This window comes from Scophthalmus maximus, chromosome 17 (genome assembly GCF_022379125.1).
Source record: "Scophthalmus maximus strain ysfricsl-2021 chromosome 17, ASM2237912v1, whole genome shotgun sequence".
Classification (NCBI taxonomy): Eukaryota; Metazoa; Chordata; class Actinopteri; order Pleuronectiformes; family Scophthalmidae; genus Scophthalmus; species Scophthalmus maximus.
The window spans coordinates 9,428,112-9,452,567 of NC_061531.1; the positions used below are offsets into that span (position 1 = coordinate 9,428,112).

General features: G+C 44.3%; 2 protein-coding genes across 4 annotated transcripts in view; both read left to right on the plus strand.

Annotated features, from left to right (window-relative positions):
* Positions 1–1,006: 1,006 nt before the first annotated feature.
* lgals2a (lectin, galactoside-binding, soluble, 2a) lies at positions 1,007–4,663 on the plus strand. The gene is made up of 4 exons (XM_035614452.2): positions 1,007–1,138; positions 3,215–3,294; positions 3,455–3,626; positions 3,867–4,663. The coding sequence occupies exons 1-4, from the start codon at positions 1,133–1,135 to the stop codon at positions 4,011–4,013; spliced, it is 405 nt and encodes a 134-aa protein (XP_035470345.2). The 5' UTR covers positions 1,007–1,132; the 3' UTR covers positions 4,014–4,663.
* An 11,181-nt stretch (positions 4,664–15,844) lies between these two features.
* cacna1ia (calcium voltage-gated channel subunit alpha1 Ia) overlaps positions 15,845–24,456 on the plus strand; it is a 126,025-nt gene continuing 117,413 nt past the window's right edge. For all 3 annotated transcript variants that reach the window (XM_035614439.2, XM_035614443.2, XM_035614442.2), the window contains exon 1: positions 15,845–16,852. The gene's annotated coding sequence lies outside the window, so the exon portion shown is untranslated. The remainder of the gene's footprint in view (positions 16,853–24,456) is intronic.

Below are 24,456 nucleotides of genomic sequence, written 5' to 3' on the forward strand. Positions count from 1 at the left end.
TTGAGGGTATAGAAAGACACTGTTTTTACAATTTTAATTCAGAACAAACAACTGCTGACTGTAGCAGCCAGGGATCAAACCTTTGACCTGCTGAATTATGGACAACCCTCTCTAACTCCTGAGCCACAGCCACCCATACAAATGAACAGGGGAGAAAAGATAAGCTTGGTGACGGAGGAAATGGTAACTAGGCGTAACATATTAGAAAGAATCCAAGACAGTATCGAAACCTTTTATGAATACTACAATATTTCATTGCAGGTGTGATATTAAAACAATTTCACTGTGTGAGATCTGAAGAATTGCATGGCATACTTCGGAAAGCTTCAAGATCCCTTGTAAAAGAACCTGAACTGAAAGAAAGTATCTTGTAGAAAACAAGATACTTTCTGAAAAGGTGTGTGTGTGTGTGTGTGTGTGTGTGTGTGTGTGTGTGTGTGTGTGTGTGTGTGTGTGTGTGTGAGATCCTTCACAGTTGTGCCGCTTGATTTTAATCTATGTTACATGAGGTCGTATTACATTACAACAGATGACTCTCTTATCTCTTGCTAGCTGCGAGTCAGAGATTTTAACAATTCTGACGATTTGACTCAGTTGCCATGTCTCACTTTGTCCTTTTTTATTCTCTTCCGACTCAAGTTTACTTCCCCGGCAGTCCAGCGCTGCCATTTGATCTCACTGTATATACAAGCCACGTACAGTACTCTGGCATTAAGTCTCCTGGCTGTGCTAAATATTTAGTCGTCTCCCTGGCAACAAATACATTTCTATTCTTGTCTTCCACTCTGGCTTCTGTTCCCTCCCTCCCGCAGTCAGACTCAGCAACCTCAACTTACAATGTTGCAGTCTCATGTCACCGAATTATCTATCACCAGTTACCCTCACTTGACCAACGTCTGCAATCACTTGTTAAGCACTAAATTAGTTATTTATGGTCTATAACTTCACTTTGAATCCATTTGTCGAAATTCACTGAAGGCCCGATTGTATTGGCTATTCAAAATGTCACTCTCTTTGAAGGAACCTCCCACACGACATATATTCTCCCCTCTGGACGCAGAGGGACAAGGCCCTGTCTGCAGCACTCCCATTTCATCTCAGCTGAGCTCCTTGGACTACATCTGCAAAAAATATGAAGGTAAGTATCATCTTGACAAGAAAACGTTTTTTCCTGCATGTCTTTTATTCTCTGTATTTCATGACTCGCACAGGCCAGGTCATATTCTTACAGTGGAACTTTACAGCTCTGTGATTTTTGCCAGCTCAGTCAGTGCCATGCTGATGTAATCGAACCAGCTGAAAGACGCTTTAGCAGAAGTGTCTCATCTAACTTTTAGACTCTATTTACTGTATTAGTTTATTAGAGTCCAGGGCTTTTTTCATTTCCTTTTATGGTCAAAATATTTACTGCAGAGCACAGTGCATTGCACATTAGTCACCTTTCAACTGAGATACATTGAAATGCAAGTCAGCTGTTTGTGTTCTTCTATCCTCCGATAACTTAGTCACACTACAAAAGACATGCTTGTTAACATTTGCCCATTTTATTCCAGTCATGTCTCTTCTCAGTCTCAGAATCTGGAGTTAAAACACTGGGAGCAATGCAATGTGGTTTCCTTGGTCTCATAAACTGAGGGGATTACAATAAAGGCCCTGTATCATCATGGCGTTTTGCTTGGCTACAGGGGTTATCACGGCACAGGGAAGCAGGGGGCAGCGGGCTTAAATCGCATTAAAGCATGAAATGAAATAAAGCGATCATGTGGAGGTTAAAATTGATGCAACCACACTGTGATTTTTTTTTCTTGGGAGTGGCAGATTGTGGAGGCTGTTTTACATCATGTACTGTCAAGCGAATGTCTCTTGCACTGTGAAATGTATATGTCATATTTATATGACACAGGAATTCCTTCAAGATGCCAGTAGTTTCAGAGTTAATTAGTTAATTAAAACAATTCCCTTTTGTACATACGCTGAGTGTTTCTAATTACCAGGTAGCTGTTTGCTGTCACTCAGTCTTACGCAGTACAGTGTGCACTTTCCCTTCGACAGCAGTATCTGGGAGAAATGCAGGGTGACAGCCGGCTGCAGCCTCAGCCCAGCCCCACACACAGCTCCAGCCCGAGTGCCATGTGTTATACGCGCCCTTTACAGTTGGACTCTAGCATGGAAAGAATGTCGTACACATGTCATCCGACCCTTCCACAAACCCCATTCATTTCGTTTTCTATGGTTTTATTCCAAATTTAGCCTCTCGATTTCTGCCAGAACCAACAAACCACCGCCATCATGTCTCTATTCAAGGCTAAAGGCTTTTTAATAGAGACGTTCAGGGGCACAATCACTAATTTTATCGAGGAAACTATGTCATTTTGTACCAGTGGGTCTCTCTCTGGCCATGTTCAATCATTCTGACCTTGAATTTGATCAGTTAACCAAAATACAGTGAAAGATATTTTTGGTGAGAAAGAATGAAAATCACACATTTTTCCTCCTGTCCCCTGAAACAGGGGCTATGGGATCAACCCCTGGAAATCAGTAATTCACAAAAGAACAAGAACAATGAGCACATGCAGTGTTTGCAGTTGCTGCCGCTCGTGTTTCAGATTCTTTCTCCTGTTTCGTACTTTCCTCACATGTCGCGTCAACCTACCACTCTAGTGCAGATAGTTAACGTTATTGTGATGAACTGTAAATCCTCGATGGGCCACTATTTTCGTACTGGGTGACAGATCACTGTGCCTCGGTTACGCAATATGACAAAGTGGCAAACTGGTGATCTGTGTTTCACAACAAAATCATATGATTGCTGAAGCATAATGTCCCAATTGTATACTTTTCCCCCCACACTGTGTACTCCACTTCCATGTATTGCACTTAATAAAACATTCCTCTGTTTAACGGTCGTTCCCCGTCACTAACCTTTCTAGTCTCTGCCTACATTGGCGTAGTGGAAAAATAGCCGTGGCAACAGTGAGACAGGAGAGAGCTGGAATCTGTGAGCAATCCATCGGTGGGAGTATAATTGAAAACACGTGTTTTTTTTGTAATTTATAAGGATGGAGCGAGGATTGGAGAGTTGGCTGAGGCTACTGCTGGTGGTGTTTTTCTTTTTCCGCCAGTGGCTGCAATAATAATTGGATCTCGTAAAATCCAGTCGTATTACCGCACAATAACGTACTGTATCACTAACCTGCAGTCTTTGTCTGCACAGGACATGATGATAAAGAACATGTCCTTCAAGGTTGGGCAGACCCTGACCATTGTTGGGGTTCCCAAGTCTGACGCTACAAAGTAAGTGCTCGTGTGAAAACACTATCTTCATATTTTCAAATAAATGCATCACAGTAAAACTGGAGAAGGCCTTCTCTATATTTTGTCCACTTAGTGTCACATTTTTATAAACCATTTTAAGACACGAGGAGCCATATTAATGCCTCTGCTTCTGCTACAGTTTTGCCGTGAATATTGGCTCCAGCGAGCAGGAGATTGGGTTGCACTTCAATGCTCGTTTCAACGCCCATGGAGATGAGAACACGGTGGTCTGCAACTCTTACCTGGGTGGCAAGTGGTGCGAGGAGCTGCGAGAGGGGGGCTTTCCTTTCCAGCTCGGAGAGGAGTTCAAGGTTAGTAGTTCTGTGTCTGTCTGTGTGTGTGTGTGTTTCTGTTTTGTTGTACCTGTGTGATAAATCCACCCTGATCATTTATCACTAATTAAGATCTATGAGAGCTGCATCCATTTATTTTTCATCTGATAAAGTGTATTCAGGTATCGCATATGGTGTTAAGGTGTAAGTTCGATAATGTAACATCTTTATCTCCATATTCTCCTTCCTATTCTCTCCGTCCCTCATTCGTCGGTCTAGATCAACGTTGAATTCACCCCCGAGGAGTTCCTGGTGACTTTATCCGACGGCTCTAATATCCACTTCCCCAACCGCGCCGGTGCTGAGAAGTACCAGTTCCTGAGCTTCGAGGGCGAGGCTCGCATCAGGAGCGTTGAGATCAAGTAAAACCTCCGACCTCCCGGGAAGCGTTGGATGGAAAATCAATTTTGTCAGCCTTACATGCTTATCACTTATTTACGTATTATGCAAGAATTTTGGCCTGTTGACATGTGCAGATACAAACCATAGAACAAAAGATGGAGAGATGAGTGTTAGACGTATAGTCACATTAATTACGTACGTAATATCCCCCTCCTGCACACAGGTTGAAGTTGACAGAACTCTTCTGTGTCATTTCCACACATTGTAAACTTGTTGTGTGTCATTTAATGCTGTAGCTAAAATCACCATGTGACACGCAATAAGCTAAATGTGTAGATGTGACATGCAAAATGACTTAAGGAAATTAGCCTGATGATCATTCGCCATTTCGTGATACCTGGCTGAACTACTCACTGAAAAGCTGGCCAGGTAGGATATACATACGGATATAGTTCCAAGCCCATGTGGTCTAACTGTCATTTGCTTCGCAGTGTTTAGCTGAAAAATACCACATAAATGTGACCAGTCGATCTATAAGGTGCCTTGAAACGCTGCATGTTTTGTGTTTTTTTGGCTGCTTTTCCTCCCAAACATTCCAGATTCCTGTAACAACATGTATTAAAGCATGGCCCTTTATGAAGAGAAAAATCAAAACAAAAAAAACTTAAACCAGACTTTTCCCTCTTCTCATTATTTCCAAGTGGCAACCCACCGTGTTTTGAAGCCTCGAGTTTAGCATTTTGACCAGCGCCATCTTGGTTTGTCGGAAACCGAAGTAGGAGCCGGGGGTAGGGGTCTTACTGAGAGAACATCCACTGCATGCCCACCAACCACCTGTGGCCCGCAGCCATTGGACTGTACTAGCCGTCAATTACACAGAATCCACGACCCAATGTATGCCGTGCTCCACCGTCTATTTTATTCAAAATGAGACCAGAATTTTCAAAAAAACATACAACATCATGCTGTATTGAAGAAGAACTTAGACTAGCGATTGGAAAGTGTTTACTGATGTTTTTAATCAAGTGAGAAGTAGGGTCATTTTCTTCTTTGTGACTGACTTTGTGACTGACTTCTTTGTGCAACCAGCGGAGTCGCCCTCTGCTGGTCATTCAAGAGAAAACAGGCTTCAGGCACTTCTGCAATGGCTTCATTTTCCGGACCCGGTGACAATACGTCTATTTTTATATTCAGTCTATGATTATTTCTGTCACATCACTGCCCTCTCCAAACTAACATAAACTGGGTGTACAGTATTTATATGTATTGTCTGCGCCCTGTGCTCAGTTACACAATCATGTCCGTCAAAAAGCATCTTCCTTACACAGTAAAAATCTTTGTGATCAATTTGTGACATTCGCCCGGTGTATAGTCAAGATTGCCGTACTGACATTCAGGTCTATCCGCTATCAACACTGATAATGACTGGTGTAAAGCACGACAATGGTGGTGCTTTCACCCATCACTTTATTAGGAACACCAACATTCTAATACTGATTTCACAGGTTGCACGTTGACACGATGAGCGCCTCACTTGAATTTTGCAGATTCCTCAGCTCCGAGTCTCCTGTTCGACAACATCCCAGAGGCGTTTCTATTGGATGAAGATCTGGTGAGTGAAGAGGCCAGAAATATATTGCACTCATTACTTGTTTCTTTGTGACACAGGAAGTAGCCTTTAGAATATGGTAAATTGTGGCCATAAAGGGATGCACATGGTCAGCAGGACCCAATCAGGCTCTGGAATTCAAACTATGATGTACTTGTCATTAAACTAACTAACCCTAACCCAAACTGACCCATGAAATTGGTAATTAGCCATCTTAGCCACTAGATGTCACCGTTGCTGTATTAATGCAGTCTAGCTGAAGCTTTTGGGAAAATGTTTCAGGTCACACAGGATACTTTTCTGATTCTGTGTCAGCAAATGATTCTCTCTGTGAATTTGTTTGTGTCCACGTGATACAACCCAGACTTGAATTTTGCACAAGGCATCTCAGCTCAAGGCGGTGAAGAAGATACTAAAGTGATGTCTTACCACAAAGATGATCACATAATCTGACAGCGCCGCTGATCTCTCGCTGACCACCGTAATTCAATACGCTCGTGGCACAGAGATGAAAATGAAAATCAGGACTCCACGCAGTTCAAACCAGGCATATTCTGTGTGTGTGTGTGTGTGTGTGTGTGTGTGTGTGTGTGTGTGTGTGTGTGTGTGTGTGTGTGTTCTTATCATCCAGTCTGACGTAACAGAAGGCAACATGTATTTGGAGAGATGGATAGAGAAGAGCAAGTGAGATGTGTGTGAACAGTTTCCTATGCTCCGACCCTTCAAAATAAAAGGCCAATGGCATCGTGTTGGAGAACAGCATAATGATGCAGTAGTGTGGCATGGTTCCTCCATGACATACAGGTGTACACTGTGTGTGTGTGCGTGCGTGTGTGCATGTGTGTGTGAGGTATTGAGTGCTCTGAAGCTATCTGCCAGTGTCAAAGGTGACCTCTCTAGAGGAGCAGGTTTGTTTCTCTTGATGACCACAGTTCAATCCCCCTCTTCCTTTCCCATTCTCCCACTGTCTGTATCCTTTTCTATCACCCTTTTGCTTTTTTTCCCTCTTCTTTCTCCAATTCTTTTTTTCCAATATCTATTTCTTTCGGCTCCCTTTTCACCTCCGTTGCCCACATCTTTCCCTTCCCTCCGCCTCCCCCCTGTTTGCGCACTCTTAATTGGAAATAACTCATTTTAGCACTTCCCCTCTTCATTATTTTGCGGCAGACAAGATCAATATCCAGCGGCCACGTTGTTAGTGTGCTTGCTTGTTTGTGTTTGTTCCTCATCCGTACTTTTAGCATAGATGGAGACTGCCCTGCACCCCCGGTTCGTTTTGCTCACTTTGTACACAAACTGCCGGTAAATGTAAAAAGATAAGGCGATGTGTGTGTGAACCCGATTGACCGGCGTGTTTCAAAAGAGGAGCATATCTGTGTAACCTCCTGTCTCACAGAAATGTAAGACGTGGCTGTGTGCTGTTGAGCCACACTGATCCATTATCTGCGATGCTTGAGTGAAGGACAAGCCTCCAGCCATTCCATACACATCCAATCAATCATGCCAGGGCTTTGATTAACGTGTTCAAATTACCTTGCTCATTGCTTGCCCTTGAGGAACACACACATGCACATGCACACACAAACACACCCACATCCTTGTTTACGTAAATGTGTGTGTTTTCAGCTGGCACATGCTGTGTTGTCACTCCTCTAAACCATTACGTGTGATGAGTAACGCGGATGTCTAACGCGTCCCCGTGCTTCCTTCACCTGTGCCATGTCACTCACGCAGTGTGTGTGAGTAAATGTGCTAAAACGTGTGGAGTGGGATGATTCACCGCAGCTTACATAAAACCATTGTCTATATTTAGCGCCAGCATGACTCTAGATTTCTGCACCGTAGCTATCAGCCACACACTGAGATGTGCGTGGGCCCGCCCCGCTGACTGCGGCCCTGGATTCATATTCTGCATGGATGCCTCACCTCGGTCGTCTCGGTTTTATCCTAGTTGCATACATCATTACAGGGATACCTTAGGAGTTTACATGGTGTTTTTATTTAGAGGACATGGAATAAATATAAAGACACAAAACATAACGGCGCCACGGGGAGAGGACAGGAACCCAGGTGGGCTGGGGAGAGTGTTGGTCGAAGAGCACTGAGATTCAAGTCGCGAGCAGAAATGGGAAACAGAAAGACACAAGACTAAAAAAAAACGAATAAATAAATCAACAAAATCAACACAGGAACAGGAGTTCAAGCAAGGATTGATTCAACTGAGTGGGAGTCATGCAAAAAAACTCTTCAGTCGGGTTGATAATTGTTTTCCCCAACATCAGATTTGATGACGATGAGTTGGAGAAGTGGCTGCAGAGTAACCATGGAAAAGAAAGGGAGTAACATGCCAACAAAAAGTCATTTGGACAAACAACAATCAATCACATTTTCTAGAAAACTGGCTGAATGCTTGTACAGGTCCACCAGTCATTAGACCAAGAAACTGATTTGAATCGAGAAAACACCCAATCATCAATAATCAGTTCTATCTCGCATCATTTCGTATGAATTTGAGTCAGCGGTTGACAAAGCATAACCAACATGAAATTGCTTTTTCAAATGTCTGCCTCACTTATGTCTCTACCAAGTGGCAAGCCACCATGACGTCACCTGTTGGTACGTGAGCTGACCTTTTGAAGCCTGGAGTTCAGCATCTTGTCCATCTCGCCGCTGCACGTACACCTACACCGTGTAGGTAGACGCTCTTCGTGTGTGACAAAGAGCAAGAGAGACACATGCAGTATTAATCTCCCACACACTCCGACCAGCTTTGCGATGCACCTCACACACACATCGTGTCAAAGCCCGTTTGCTTGAGTTGTCTCCTGGGCAGGGGTGAAAAGCTCATCACCATAGAATACTAACACACACGCGGGGCTGACAAGTGTTTCGTTTTCATGCGTTGCAGATGCTGCAGCCTGAATCGAGACCGACCTCCAGTGTCACGTCGACAAATGTGTGAAATGCAGTGATGTTGTGTAGTTCAGGGTGTGTGGCAGGAAGCGTGGACCTTGCTGCTCAGCCAAATGAACTGCAGCCTTACACTTTAAATAGAGTTACAGTCTTACACTTCCACCACTGATGATAAACCCTCTTCCTAAATGTAGCACTTGATCATAGTTCTTTGAATTACCTTGATTTGGAGGAGATCTCCAGAAAACAAGTAATGGTCATGCGAGTCTCGCCTCCTTTACAATGCATTGATCTGCGTTCATGTGCTCGGAGTGGGAACATCAATTCACCTCCTGCAAGTGTGTGTGTGATGAGTCACAGCCACAATTTATAGGCCATGTCCACCTTAAAACAGGATTTGCATTTAATGACCCCGTAAACTTGGATAGCGCCGTGGTGATACTACAATATTTTAAAATCTGTCCACTTCCAGATATCAGTGATATAAACTTCTGATCTATTGCAGCATCCGTCAGGCAACTAGAAATGTTGAACAGTAAGTTCAATTTACTGAGGGCTTCTTTCATGCCAGTTCACTACGGGGCTAGAACGGTGACACCAAGTATTGGCGTTGAAAATAAAAGTTGGCATTAAAAAATGAAACCTGAACTCAATATCGTTTTTAACACTGGTTATTATAAAAGTTGAACTGGCTCTGAAAGAAGTAGTTGGCACAGAAAAAAAAGGGTTTGAAAAAAGAATTTTGCTGTAGATCAAGTTAATTGTGTGCTACGTTTCGTGATTCATATTTTAAATATGTCCATTAGAACAATATACCACTGAGGTTCCTGTCATTCCGACAACTTGGGAATAAAAGAAGACGCTCGGTGAACTTTTCTTCTTCACACTTTGTGAGAGCAGAGCTGTCAGAGGCAACATTGTTCCCGACGACAAACCTACACTGACGGAGCTGACAAGAACCACGTTACATTGTGATTCCGTGGTGATTGTGGGTGTTTGCCCGTGATAAAATATGCATACGGGGCCATGCACTCCTGTTGGTTTTCTAACGGTTGACTGTGAACACAGAGAGAGGACTTCAAACGCAACGCTCTCCGACGTGCTCTTCCCCATCTGTCCGTTTGGTCCCACGACGCTTTGCTTTTGTGAAGCAGCTTGTTCTTCCTCACAAGTCGCCCGTGTTTAAATGTCACCTCCATCCTCCAGTATCGCAACGAGCGACATCGTGTAGCATGTGTCTTTTAAATATGCCTCCATGTTCAGTGAGGGAGCCGCCCTGCTCTGTGAGTGGTACCAGTCTCCTGCCTCCCTGAGAAGATTTTCCTTTTCTCTGTTCTAAAAAGCAGAATAGGAATATGATCTAAATAAAACCTATTCAGTCCTCTCTCTGCGCAGCCGTGTTATTTTTTTTTTTTTTTTTAAATTGGTCACTGAGCCTGCACTTGGTCAGGACCTGTCTTTGTGTTTTACTTCCAACCGAATGGACATTGGGTTTAGGTAGCAGTGAGACATCTGTGTATTTTGGTGCGTGGCATCTTTTTTTGGGGGGGGGGGGGGAAATAAATAGTCTGATGGGGTTTAACTCACAAAACTGCATTCGGACATTTAAGGTCAGAGGGAGACATTCTGTGATGTCACTGGGAACTGCATCACTCAACACTGCACCGCCGGTGGTCCTCAGACTTGGGTGATTGGATGAGGGGTTGTCGAGACAACAAAGACAGACATTTGTAGATTCATTATGACAAACCTCTTCGCATTCCCTCTATCATCACGGCTCCTCTACATCCTCTCTGAACACATCTCTTCCTTTATCCACTCCTGCCTGTTGCCACCACCTTTCTCTCTCTCTCTCGCCCTATACCTGCATCTCTCCAGAAATGTTCCTCATAATCTCTCTCTGTTCTGATTTCTTTCCTTCAGGTTTGAATGAAAACCCCCCAGGCATGGTGGTTCAGGTGCGACCACAACTCTAGTTCCAAGAACTCCCAGGGTTAAACAGACACACACACACACACACACACACACACACACACACCAATCTCTATGCTGTACCGCACACATTTTTCCCGGCTATCGGTCACCTTCCTATCTCTTTAGTGTGTGCGCGCGTGTGTGTGTGTGTGTGCGCGAGTGTATGTATGTATGTATGTATGTCTGTGCATGTGTGAGAGTGTGTGTGTAAGTATGCATTTTCAGCATTGTACAAATGACATACATGCTGTGACTTTGAATCTGGACGCTCTAAACCTCCATACACCCCACAGTCAATATGTATGAACAACGTCGGGGCATCAGAATACACACATTCACCCATTTTTTTCCCCCTTACTCTTTTTTCGTGGGCTCAGAATTACTAGGAAACACACACAAATTGTCTCCTCATGCGTAGGCAGCCATACATGAGCATCTTCGGTTACATGTTTCAACAAGTGCAGCGGCGGCTATACATAATGTGACCAAAGATATCGTGCACGAAGGCAAACTTCTTGTATAGCTATACAGATGTTGAAACTATCAGTGGGACATTGTTTTGGGCGCTGGTGGAGCCCCCCGCCCCCCCCTTCTTATTTCTGTACCGCACCACCCAACCTCACATTTTCCCACCTCCACCCTCAAACCACAGTGGCCTCTGCTTGGCTCCACTCGCTATTTTTCTTGCATGTCGGCCTGAATGTTTGGATCGATAAGAGCCGGCTGCGTAATAGAATTAGGCTCTAATGGAAAGTACAAACTAGCTTTCTATTTACTAAATCCCTCCAGGGGGTTACTGGGTTGGTAAAGAGCAGACTGTGAAATGAGACTGCATGCGCATGGTTGTGCATGTGTGCATGTGTGTGTGTGTGTGTGTGTGTGTGTGTGTGTGTGCATGTGTGTGTGCGTGTGCGTGGGGGTGTGTGTGTGTGTGTGTGTGTGGGGAAGGGAGATATTGTAAACAGACTTGAAATCGAATCAAATTGGCTTTGCCGCAACTGCCGTCTCAACATCAGGTAAATTGACTTTTCCACAGGTGATGAATGTGGCCAGAGACAGTGGGAGTTCATACACGTGTTGTTCTGTGAATGCGAACATCCCGTCATTGTTTATAGAATATTTGTATGAACAACTTCTATCAATGTTGAGGGTGTCTCCAGGGAAAAGGCCAAGAAAGTACAGAATCAAAAGTAATGTTAATTCAACTGTAGGTTCAATAAAGAAATACAAGTACATACAAACCAATGAGAACGTTAAATATTACAATGCACACAAAACACAAAGCATATTTTCTCGAACTGTCATGGCTGCTGTTTCGACCCATCTCCAAAGAGATTATGGGGTCATACATTCACTGCAACTGTGCCCCGGCAGGGCACTATTAAAACGGTGCAATTAGAGATATTGTTTAGTTGGTATTGTTTGTGTTGTGAAACAAAACACTTGCTGCCAGAGCCCAAAACTAACAGCACACAGCTACGCAAACAATCTATCAGTTGCCGCTGGGCAAAGAAAGAAAGATAAAAAATTGTTGTTGTTTAGTGGGAGCAGAGTTGTTTTGTGAATTTTGAAAATTGGAACACTCGTCTGTTACAGTAAATGGACACTACAAAGTAATGGCATTTTTTTCCTGTGTTTTCTTTGATTGTATCGTTATTTTTTTCTTTCAAAATTTCTGAATCTCACATCTTGGCTCTTCTGCTTCTCAAACCCCACCTTGTTTTCTCACTTTTCTTTTTTTGTCCTCTCTGTCTTTCTTTTTGTGAGCACCAACATCAGGCATAGACAGTCGGGGGCTTATCCACTCAAAGGTGAACCCATCTCCAGTGTGTTTGAACAGAAGAGGCATAAACTGGCGAGGGAAGTTTACGGCACACGAGGAGAATTTAAAGTGTTTAACTCACAAAAGACATTATTGGAGAAAATTAGCTTTGTGTTAGCTGGATTAGCTGAAGCAATTCTGTAGCGTCACACCAGTTTAAGCATCAGGACCGGAGAAGATACAGAACAGTTTATTTTATTTTCCGCGGGGTTCTCCACAAGCAGTTGACTGGTTGGGGTGATTTCAGTGGCTTAAACACAAATCAAAACAGCATCGACTTAAATATCAGCAACTCACTCAAATAATACATTCAATTGCACAGTCAGTTTCAGGAAAATAACTTCAGGCAGGATCAAAAGAAGGTTTGCATCGGCACCAAACAAATGAAGGAGGCTGAGAAGAGGCCTCCTATCAGTCCACGTGTGGCCTAATGGGTTGAGAAGACAAGTATCAAGTGAGGTTTTGCCTGCCTGCTGTGTGTTTATATGCATGACTGCCTGTGCAAATGCATACAGTATGTAAGACACACACACACACACACACACACACACACACACACACACACACACACACACACACACACCAACAGGCTACTTGAACGTAGGCCCTGGTGTATTAAAGTGCGTACGAGTTCTCGTGTGTGTGTGTGTGTGTGTGTGTGTGTGTGTGAGAGAGAGTGTGTGGTTTGAGCCACTGGCACTAATCACTTTCCCTCCAAATCCCTCCATGCTCCAGGACTTCCCCTTATCTATACCTAGACTCCCACATATAGTCACTATCACACACATACACACATACACACGACACACGCGCACACACACGCACAGGAATGCGCGCAGCCTATCTCTTCACAGCAGCCCTGGAGGCACTGTACGTCTGGCATCTCTGTGGAAAACCGCAGTCTCTATCAATGTGGTCATCCAAGCTGACATACCTGGTTTAAACAAAAGTTTCACATGACTTTCCAGGCATGTTTCGGTTTCTCCTGCCAGACTCCTAATAGCATTTTTAACACTATCACACAGCAGACCCTCTGTTTGGATTTGCAGACAGGTAGGCCGCAGACCAAGGACGGTGTTCCAGCCCGAAACACTTTGCACTGAATCACTGTACACGATGGCTGCAAAACACATCTGTTGCCTCAATTATGATAAGAACACAATGTGATTTTTCAGGTGGAGTCGGATCAAAGCCAGACATGTCAACACTACTAGCATTTTTGTCCTGGGTGAGTTAATGTTTTCATTTTGCATCAGTCTTCTGCACAACGTGAGGGCCCAATGTGTTAAAAATACAGCTATGCATGTGATATTGATGTTTTATAATTTAAGCTATAACGTAAAAAAGAAAAAGCAGCAGCTTTTTATTTTTATTTTGGAAGGCTGTAGTAAAAAAAATCATCCACTGATGTTATTGTCCTGACAGTGTGATTCCATCGCTTCGTTGTGTGACGTGAAGGGACTTGATGCGATGGGATATGATGTGACATGATGTGATGCTACAATCCTCAATCACAAATTGTTCTCAAACGTTCCCACACTGTTTGGCACCCGATGCAACCTAATGACGGTCGTGCCCAAGTGGCTCTTAGCAGGAAAAAAAACTAGGAGTAACCCGCAATATGTCACTGACATATCTGTTGCTAACAATATTGTTGATGTTTTATGGCATGTTCTTTATTCTCAAAACACACAGGGTTCCTTGCTTTGTTCACTTGTCCTTGCTGCTAATTGCCTGACCCGAACATTGTATTTCCTCATAAGTGCCAACCGCACGGAGTCAGCAAATATCTCCCCCCCTCAGGTCCAAACGTGCTCCCTAAACCTCAATTATTCACAACTTATGAATAACACACTTTACCTCAAGCTGGCAAGTGGGGGTATTTTTGCACATGGAGCCCTGAATTAGTCATAACCTCACAATGGCAAAACATACAATTTTCATGCCTCCAGCCTTTGTCTTTTGCGGGGGTTATAGAAAGTGCCATAGTAAGTATTTTGCCATCAGTATACATGTAGCGTGTCTAAAACGAACCCGTATACTTAAGCTTTCGAAGCGAGTCGCTTTCTGCTTTCCTGTTCGACTGACCTGACATGTGAAGGAATGTAGTCATGTTTAATGGATCTCCAATCTCTGCAGCCTCACTCTTTATGTTGCATGGATCAGCGTTATTTCTCTGACCGACAAACAATAAAAGATATTTTCAGCCTGTGGAGCAAGTTGTTGAATCAGACATTATGTATCTGGGAAACAATGTGGTATACCCTCAGATCTCCAACTTCAATTTGCCTTTATGACCCAAATGATTAACTGCTGCACGTATTTTTTTTTTAAATTATTATTATGTTACAAATTATTTTATGTAGCATTTAATGGCTGACATGAAATAGGAGTGAGATACGATTTGGTCCTCCCCTGAGGTCAGGAGGAGGAAGAAGTCACATTCAAATATCCGCCAATGACAATCACTAAGACCAGTTCGGAAAAAGTTTAGAAAATGTAAATATTAAAAAACCATCCACTGTCAGAGAGTTGGTGACAGAGTTGACCGAGCGTTGTGAGCCCGCTGTTGGACGAGGTGAAGGCGGATACATGGAGGGAACCAGAGAGTGACGACCCACATCGGTGTGACACTTTCCAAATGACGAGCTCTCAGCTGGGCAGCGCCGACCAGGGCCCGCACGCCTGTGAGCTGTCCGTGGTGCTGAAAGACCGCGGCCGACGAATGGAATCACTTTCTGTGCAATGTGTGCGCGTGCGCGCGCGCGTGCGCTTTGTTATTTGCTTCGTTAATTAACTCGGTGCCTCTCTCTCTTTCTCCCTCGTCTGATCACACACAGACTGTGCACGCACGCACACGCACACACACTCCACCCCGTGGTGGTCGAATCGAAGTTGTTCATGCATGAGTGGTCCGCGCTCCCGCTGCGACGGTGCGTTCGCTTGTCCGATCTCATGAAGACACGAGACGAGACGAAGTCCGGTCATCCACCGCCGTGCGCGTGTCGGGGCTGTTCGTATGCCCACCTCTCTGTGTGTGTGTGTGTGTGTGTGTGCGTGCGCGCGCACGTGTGTGCGCGCGTAGCTACTTATGCTATGTAACCCTTCTTTGTCTCGCATCACAATGCTGGTTATGAGGATATGGGCAATTTCCTCATCAGATATTTAATCCGACGCACGCACACACACACACACACATCCACACCCACACCCACACACACACATCCCCACACACAATATTCCCCACAGATTGTCGTCTCCGCACGACACACACACACGCACGCGCGCGCGTGCACAAGTGCAGTCTGTGTACAGAGTGAAATAGTCAAATCAGAGGATGTGATTTACTGCTGCACTTTGGGATGGGGACTAAACAAATCAGGAGCGTGACCCCCCCCCCATCAGCATTGTGTTACTTTTCCTTCGGGAGCCTGTTGTTGAGCCTGTTGTTGCCCATTTGCCTAAAAGTCTCCCCCCCCCCCCCCCCCCCGTTACAGTCGGAACTCTTCCCAGAGAATCCAGCCACACGATGAGGTTTTGAAGCGCCGGAGGCGAATGAGGAAGCCCATGGCGCAGCGGCGTGGGAATAACCGAAAAGAGAAAGATCCCACTTCTCGTAGCATGAAACCTTTTTTTTTTTTTTAATAAACCCACTTGTTTCTTGGGTAAACCTTCGCGGGATATTGTGGCTGCATGAGGAGGCTGCCTTGACAAACGCACACCTCTCCGTCGGGAGGAGGAGGACGATGAAGTGAAGACGACTCTTATCGATTATTATTTCTGGGGAGTTATTATTTTTTTTTCTTCTTTAGCCCCGCAGGTGATTAACTGTTGCAACTGTGTTTTTGAAAACCGTCACGCCTTTTTGTTTTTTTTGTTTTGGATACGGCGTCTGGGAATGACAAGTTGGCGTCTGGGATTGGTGCCGGAACGGTCTGAGAAGATGGGCAATGCTCCTCGTTCCAAGTCTTCGCTGGGAACTGGCCGATAGAGAAGATGGGCACCTCTAGTCCGGACAAATATTTTCCTCCTGCATCATAGGACTTTTTTTTTTTCTTCTTCTTCTTCTTTTTTTTGCAGTGTGCACAGTCAACGTGACCGTGCAGAGCAGTGGCACATTCCTCAGCGCGTACAGCTTCTAAAGTGGAGCTGAATGAATGTGGATCGTCCCTGTCATTGACTGGCTCGCGACGGTCGCGTAGGAGCCACACCAAAAAGAAACTTATCTTGTCGGAGCCACCGAGGGAATTGCCATTTCCTTTTCTCCCGCACATGTGAGTCCAGCGGAGTCCGGCGCGCGCCGCGCGGAGTCGCCAAGGCTGCAGCGCGCAACCCAGTGGTTCCACGGGGCGACGCGTCTCTGCAGCGCGGCCATCGCCGAGGACGCACCCGCGTTGTCTCTCGTCTCCGTCGCGCGTCGTCCTCCCAAATGGCCAGTGGATACTGACTCTCCATGGTGCGCAGCGGCCAGGTGTCTCCGAGAGGCCGAGGCGACGGCGGTCTTGTTCAGTGAATCCTGGACACACCTTGTTAATGTCAGTCAAGGTAAGTTCGGCCTATTTCCACCTGGCGTTTTCTGTTGTATCGCATTTTGCTGCGGGGTGTATACTGTTGGGTTTAAGAAGCGCTGAACGAAACGAATAGGGCCGACCTGTAACCTCAACGATGTAAAAAGTTATTGATTTTCATGCGTTTCACCTTTCGGCAGGTGCATTTCAGTGTGAAATAATACTTATATTCATGCCATGAAGATCACTTGCCGCATGTAATGTGAGACTGCTGAATGTTTAGGTGGACACCTGTTCTAGATTTCAAAACAATAATTTTAGCAGACATTTTCCCACCAGATACCCCCCCCCCATGTTAATATTGAACATATCCAAAGATAGATTGACTCAATGTTATCAAGACTATGATTCTTTCAATAACACATTTCCATTGCACAACAATCTGCAGAAAATTGGTTGAATATATTTTGCTCTCAAGTTTCTTTGAACCCTGTCGACGATGCTGAGCAGAACGGTTGATGCACACAAAGTTGCCGGGGTCCTCCGGTCTTCTGTCTTGGGGACACACTAAAATAACTGCGCCTGATGTAGCCAATAATCAGTAAGGAGTTTGATTCAGACAGTGATCAGACTGTGATCTCACCAGAGTGACCACTCCTCTCCTCCCCTCCCCTCCCCTCCCCTCTCAGCACTGCCTTCACTTAGCACACCAAGTATGTATTTGATCATCGGGGGTGAAGGGACACCTGCTGTGGTTTATTTTATCATCTGCCAAAGGCTGTCTTTGAATCTTACTCTCTCCACCAGTCGTGTGCTTGCAGTTCTTTCCTCAAGATCTGCTGCGCCCATTGTTAGTGACTCCGCATAAAACTGCCATCTTAAAGTCCACAACATTGTATAACTGCTGGATGGCACACGCAGGCGAACACGTTGCCCTCGCGCTGCTCCCGGCTGAAGAGGAATACATGCCAACAATCTGCCGTCCCTAAATTCATCTTTTTGTTGAACACTGAAGTAGCACAGGGCTGCACAGTGAGAAGCAACTGGCAGCCGTTCAACTCTGACCCCTGGAACAAAGCATCAATGAGGGCTGATCATTCATATCTGCCCCCCCCCCCCCACCTTCTATTGACTATGCTTCCCCAGTGGTGTCTGACCTCGGGCTGCTGTTCAGGGGAGTCTGGCTCATGAGCAACCGTCTCATGTTGATTGATGCTTCTCTTAAAGGAACAGTTCCGTCTATAATCAAGTGAATCTACAAAAACAGATCCAGGCATATTCATTTCAATCAACGTGGTTCACTGCTGAAATATGCCCATGTATTTAGGAAATTGTCCGATTTTTGGATGAAAACATTTCAGTGACGACAGTGACGATACAATGTCTTTTTCTGGAACTGGCAGTACCACTTTACACGCAAAGGATGGAATGTATTGCTTGTACATTTGAGTCTCTCTCCTCTGCCTTTGAAGTGTCAGGATATTTGGCAGTCAAAGACAGTTATGTTTTATATATATATATATATATATGTAGCTGTTAAAAGAGCCAATTCAACAGGAATCAATGAAAACAATCCTTAGAATGAACAGGAGGAGGAGCAATGCATGCCGGTTGAATGCCTTTTATAGACCAGGGTCAAGGTGCATTTCTAGGTTCATTCATAGATGAGACCTGGCCTGTGTGAGATCTAGTATTATGATTCACTGTAGGGGGGAGAGAGGGGACATTTATAGTTATTTTGTGGCAGCAGCTCACAGTGACCTATAACTACCAGGGGGTGACACAAATAGAGAGAGAAGGTGTGTGTATAGAAAATGAGAAACTGATAGGCAGAAGAGAGGTAGCAGGGAATAGAGGAAAAGAGAGGACGGGTTGACAATCAGGGGGAAAAGGCTGGAAAGACAAAGAAAAGAAACAGAGGGAGGACCAAACAGAAACAAGATGATGAAGATGAGCGGGTGGCGGAGGTGGAAAGATTAAGGGAGCTGTTGGGTCAGACACGAGGGAAGAGTAGAAGCCATCACAGATGAAAATGACAAAAGTCTCGCGGGAGCACAGAGAGGGCAACAGAGAGCGGAGATGGGAGTGAATGCTGGTATTACTCGGCTAGGTGAAAACGATCGGTTCGCCGCCTGACAACTGTGTGGCGAGGGCGGCCACATACTGCGCCGTGAGAGCCTCCCGTGAAGGCCAGACGAGGCAGGAGGCAGCGCGAGACGGAGAGACGGGGCGAGAGAGGCAGAGGCAGGGGCAACGGAGGGGAGGGGAGGGGAGGTTCGGTGGCTGCCACTGTCGATATTCCATAATAGTAAAAACAAAAGGAGGAGGAAGTGTGACGGGCGGAGGGACGAACACCAGCAGCGAGAGTAAGACACCGGCGAGACGTGATAAGAAGAGAAGAACAAGAGTGGCACTCTCACTCATCCTGAGCCTCTGCCAAGGCCCGACAGTGCCCTTGTGATACCACATTTAAATCCACTATAGATCCAGATTTTCATTTGGATCTGCACCAAAGCGCACACACTCGTAGATATCAGTCCCCTTGAATATGCCTGATTTGTCAAATATCAAAAATAACGCAATGTATCCGCCCCTTTGTCCGGATTTTTTGGCCAATGTCTCGTCGTTCCATCCTTCCACCAAGTCCGAAAATCTGTCGTGTAGTTTTCCCCGCAACCCTGCTGAACAAACTGTCCATTGGTTGGTTGCCTCCTGGGCGGAGGAGGTGATGGCTCGAGAGAAACAAGGGTGAAAGTGAAAATGATGGGGATCTTAATTGTCTTTCCACAGAGTTTTTCAGTTTGACATTGATCTGTGTCTGCCATGCAAAAATAGAAATGAAGCAGGCAACAGCTTGAAAGAACTGTGAGAGAAGTATAAATCAGGTGGTCTTGACATTAGGCCTCTCGTTGTTTCCCTCTCTCGAATCTCTCTCTAGTCCTGGAAACATGAGTCACGGTGAGTGCCACCAACAGTCAAGGACCGTTGACTCATGTATGCTCACCCACCGGCTCTGCTATCGTTTCATACCTAACGTGACTACGGCCCAAGTCAACCCCTCACAGAGCCGTAGTTTTCTTTCACCGTGAGCAAGATATCACAATTACAAAGGCATCTGCTCAGGTGAGTCACGGTGCGTTAAAGTAAAACAATGGAGTTTTTTTTTAACAGACCATTCAAAAGGCCACATGAATAAAACACACGCAACTCTTCAGTTATTATTATGATTATGCAAATATCTAATGAGGAACGGGGCATGGTCCTAACAATATGACAGCATGTGCCAAAAGATGTTTGCAAAGAGGAACAACAGCTGTAGGTTGGCACTTGTCCAGAGGGAGACACAAACACTTTGACGAAGAAATGTCCCTCTCAAATATAAACACAAAACTGAATTTATGTCTGGTTGAAAATGTATATACAGTGTAATACATGCAGTATATATATACATATATATATATGTATATATATTATGTTATTAGCTTATTAAAGATAGTATTTCAAGAGACTTGAATTGACTTCACTGGTTTCATGTGAATGATAATAGAGTGGTCTGTCTGTTCCACATGGTGGACCTGTAGAGGTGTAAGGTAAAAGACAGCTGGTTGCATTGAACATGTACCATGCACAATTTGAGTTTTGAATAATATCAGCACAATTCGGATTTGATTTTAATCAGAAGGCAATGGATGAACAGAGTACTTATTTGCATACATGTAAATGCATGCATGTTTGTGTTATGTGCACGTCAGTTCAGTGACAGAGGAATATGATATCAATTCAATTCAATTCAACTTTTATTTTATCCGTTAGGAACTTCATTTGTGTAAAAGCATCGGTGCATATCATGCACATACATTTATATTGCAACTACTATACAGCGTATCACAACATACAACGCCAGAGAGCAATAAGAACTGGTAAGCGCAGTTCATAATTGTAGAAGTAATAAGTGAACAAAAATCAATCCTGCATCTCCTTTTTTTTTTTTTTTTTTTACAGAACACGGATTGTTCACACTGGCCATTAAAAGAGTAAATCTCAATATGACAAGTTTGCCACAGGGTGCTTTAAAATCTGGCATTCTCTTTCTGTCGCAAAAAAAACAAACATTGAATAATAAGCCCGAAACAAACAATAGATATTTATATGACGTCTCCGTAATGATCGTCTCACTCCGGCTTGAATAGGTGGAAAGACCATGACTGATAAAGGTGCTGTCATGCCTCGGGGAGAAAGAAAAAAATATATATACCCTTTGCTATTAGATTTCTGAAGAGCTGATGTGATTTCCTTAAAATTGAATTCTGGTGGTTTATGTGAGTAAAGATATATTTTTGTTGAAAACTATTAATCCTGGATTGGAATAGCTAGATTCGACATGCAGCCTTACAGTAGACACAGTCGCCAGGCGGTGTAAACTTAATGCAATACATTTGTGCATATGTACCTGGAGGCAAAAGAGAAGATATTGTGTCTGTGTTTTGCATCACTTTATTTTTACATTTGTTTGTTTATTCGGACTTCCACAGTATCACATTTAAACCAGGTGCTCAGGTGCAACAATGGATACAAACCCGCGTATACACAAACACACACACACACACACACACACACACACACACACACACACACACACACACACACACACACACACGTCTGCAGCTAATCGCTGTTGACAGGCAGCCGTTGCCCCATCACACAACATCCCAATTATAGATGATTGTATGCCGCGCAGCATGTGAGGGTGTGGATTTATGGTAGCTGGATGTGTATGTATCTGAGATGATGTGTTTGTCATGTCAGGGATTATTGCGCATCCTTTTAAATCCTCGTGACAGCAGCGAGTCGCTGGCGAAGCTGCAGATCACTTTGTGAATAGAATTTGCCGCTGGAGCAGGAAATGAAGGTTAAAGTTGCTCAGAACTAATTTGTAATTGAGATTTGTCCTCGACCTTTCATCAATGTGCAACTGGCTATTTGAATATATCCATAATGTCACTGTCCTGATTTAATTTAGTACATTGAAATTCTGAAAATGTAAACATGAAGCATTGACGGCACTGTTTCAGCCATCCGCCAGCTTCTCTCATCACCCGTCAGCGTGTTCGAGTGTCGACTGTTCACGTCACCGATAGCGTAGGTACATATATGAACTATACAGTGCATAATTGACTAGATATGCGAGCGGCTGCAGAAAAAGTAACATCTGCTGGTGGCGCCTACATGTAGCTTCATTTTGTGCCACCCCCCTGACAGGTGTTTGGTTGAATTTGGACCACAACGCGCCCAGAAGATTCTGTTGTCCCAGAAACATCCAACCTCACACCTGCTCTCCACATTAATGACCAGCTACACTAACCTGACACCAAACCTAACGCACATTTATCCCTCGCCACCATTTTTTATTTCCTTTGGTCTTTTCCAGAATTTTCCCTAATTCATTTGTTTTGGTGTAGGAGCCTCCCGCAGACTGTACAATGTTGTGAATCAGTGTTGCCCGCCCCCCCACACACACACTGTGATGTAAATTTGATTTCATTTCCTCACCCACGCAGATAATATTCTCTCTTGCTCTCTCTGACGTACACAGACACACACACACACACACGTTGTCCCTTGGCGTGGCTCTTCCGCAGCTGTTTTGTCACCTGTCAGGGCTGACACCGGTGGGGAGGGCCATCACCGGCCTACTCCACCGTCGCTAAGTCATTTTGACGGAGACCGCATCCTGCTGTTCGAACCCACCCCACCCCCCTGCTCGCCGCTCGCTGATGTGAACAAACGACAACCCCCCGCCACGGAGACTCGCGACCTTTTGGAGTCAAGGGTGTCACACCCTTTGCGTTATTGCCTCACGATGTCCTGCATGGCCGACTACTGTACATGATTAACGGATCACTCGGCTCTCGCGAGGTAACGGGGGGTAATGCTCTGTCGGAGTAATTCGACGTTTAGATTCCCCTGGGAAATTGTGATTATCAAGCAAGGGCTGGCTTCAGAGATGATTCACCGGTTACATGAAAAAAAAGATGTCTATTCATACGAAATGATTGACAGCAACAGTTGTTGCACATTATGCTAATTTTCATACACAGTGGTAAACGCTGACAAAACTGTAGCGCTTACTGTATAATATAACCTGCATCAGCGACTTTAATGAGCTAACAAATGATAAGATGCATGTATCTTTTTTTAAATAGAAATTAATTATTTTTTTTCACAGGAGTGACATCTAAAACACGAGAAGCCAATTTCCTATTCATTACTTTTTTTTGAGTGTTAGAAATAATAGTTTGATGACAATTTAAACTGATCACCAACAAATCCATCTCATTTTGTGCTCAGGTTCATCGTTTATGATTAGACACGACATTGATCCTTTGTCAACAGCAGTGGCTGAATTAATGGTAACCGCACCACGTTCTGTAGTTGAATGAAAATCAGATTTGATCTTTCTCAATGATCAGTCATACTGTAGTAATGTGGACACACGCACACACACAAACACACGCGCACACACGTACATACGCACTTCCTCCATTCTCTGTCTCCTTTGTTTTCTGTTAGTTGATTTGAAATTAAACGGATTAACATTGACTGTTGCCAGAGGGGGTGTGTGTGTGTGTGTGTGTGTGTGTGTGTTTGTGTGTGTTTGCAGATTAGAAAGATATCTAAGGGGAGGGGAATTCAAAGCAAACTTGCTTTGGGCTGGACACTCATTTTCTCTCTCACTCTTTCACTCCACAACACTCCCCTTCTCTTCAATAGTGCAGCTACTGTTCAACTCATCTCAGTCATTTTTCCTCTCATCTGTATGAGAGGAGGTGGTGGCCTTCTTCCTTTACACATCATCACTTGAATAACTTTCAAGGTCACCACGCTTTCCCACCACTTAAAACAGTGGCGCTTTGCATGGTCCTTTTCACCAGCAGCATCATTTCATTATCGCCACTCTTGTTATAGCCATCACACAGACACAGACACAGACACAGACACACACACACACACACACACACACACACACACACACACACACACACACTGAGCCAAGCTGAGCTGAGCTGCAGGGCTGCAAATGTCAGCCCTCACTCACTGTCCATTTGTTGATCAATTTGATTGATCATGGTGTGTGTGTGTGTGTGTGTGAGTGAGAGTTTGTGAGTGAGAAAGAGATGGAGAGAGATTGAGAGAGAGAATTACAGCACACACACAGAATGAATCATTGCTCAGAGTTAAGTGAATTCTGTTTGTGTGTTTGTGACTGGATTGTGATTTTGTATATTTATTGGTACTAATTAGCTTCTCACTACTTTTTATATGATCTAGAAAAGCAGGACAGTTGTATCCTTTAGTATCTTCAAATTACTCAAATTATTATTTTAAGTTCACCTTGAATAAATCAAAAAAGGTTACTGAAACACAAGTCTCGGTTTGGTCACACTCCGTTCTTCGTATGTGAACGTAGAACATAGATTTGCTCCAGTGCCACCATGAGAATCATATTTGTAGTTTTGAGAGGGAACTTCACAACTCTCATTGTCTTTGTGACACCACAGATCTGAATTGTGTGTTTGCCTGCTTTGTTCCTTGGCTCTCATCTCTTCACGAATATGGCTTTGTCTCTCCCAATCTACTGGT

Excerpts from the sequence above, each read along its gene's own strand:
- lgals2a (XM_035614452.2), top strand. Across the intron at positions 3,295-3,454 it reads CCCAAGTCTGACGCTACAAA|TTTTGCCGTGAATATTGGCT; the intron begins GTAAGTGCTCGT and ends CTTCTGCTACAG. Across the intron at positions 3,627-3,866 it reads AGCTCGGAGAGGAGTTCAAG|ATCAACGTTGAATTCACCCC; the intron begins GTTAGTAGTTCT and ends TCGTCGGTCTAG.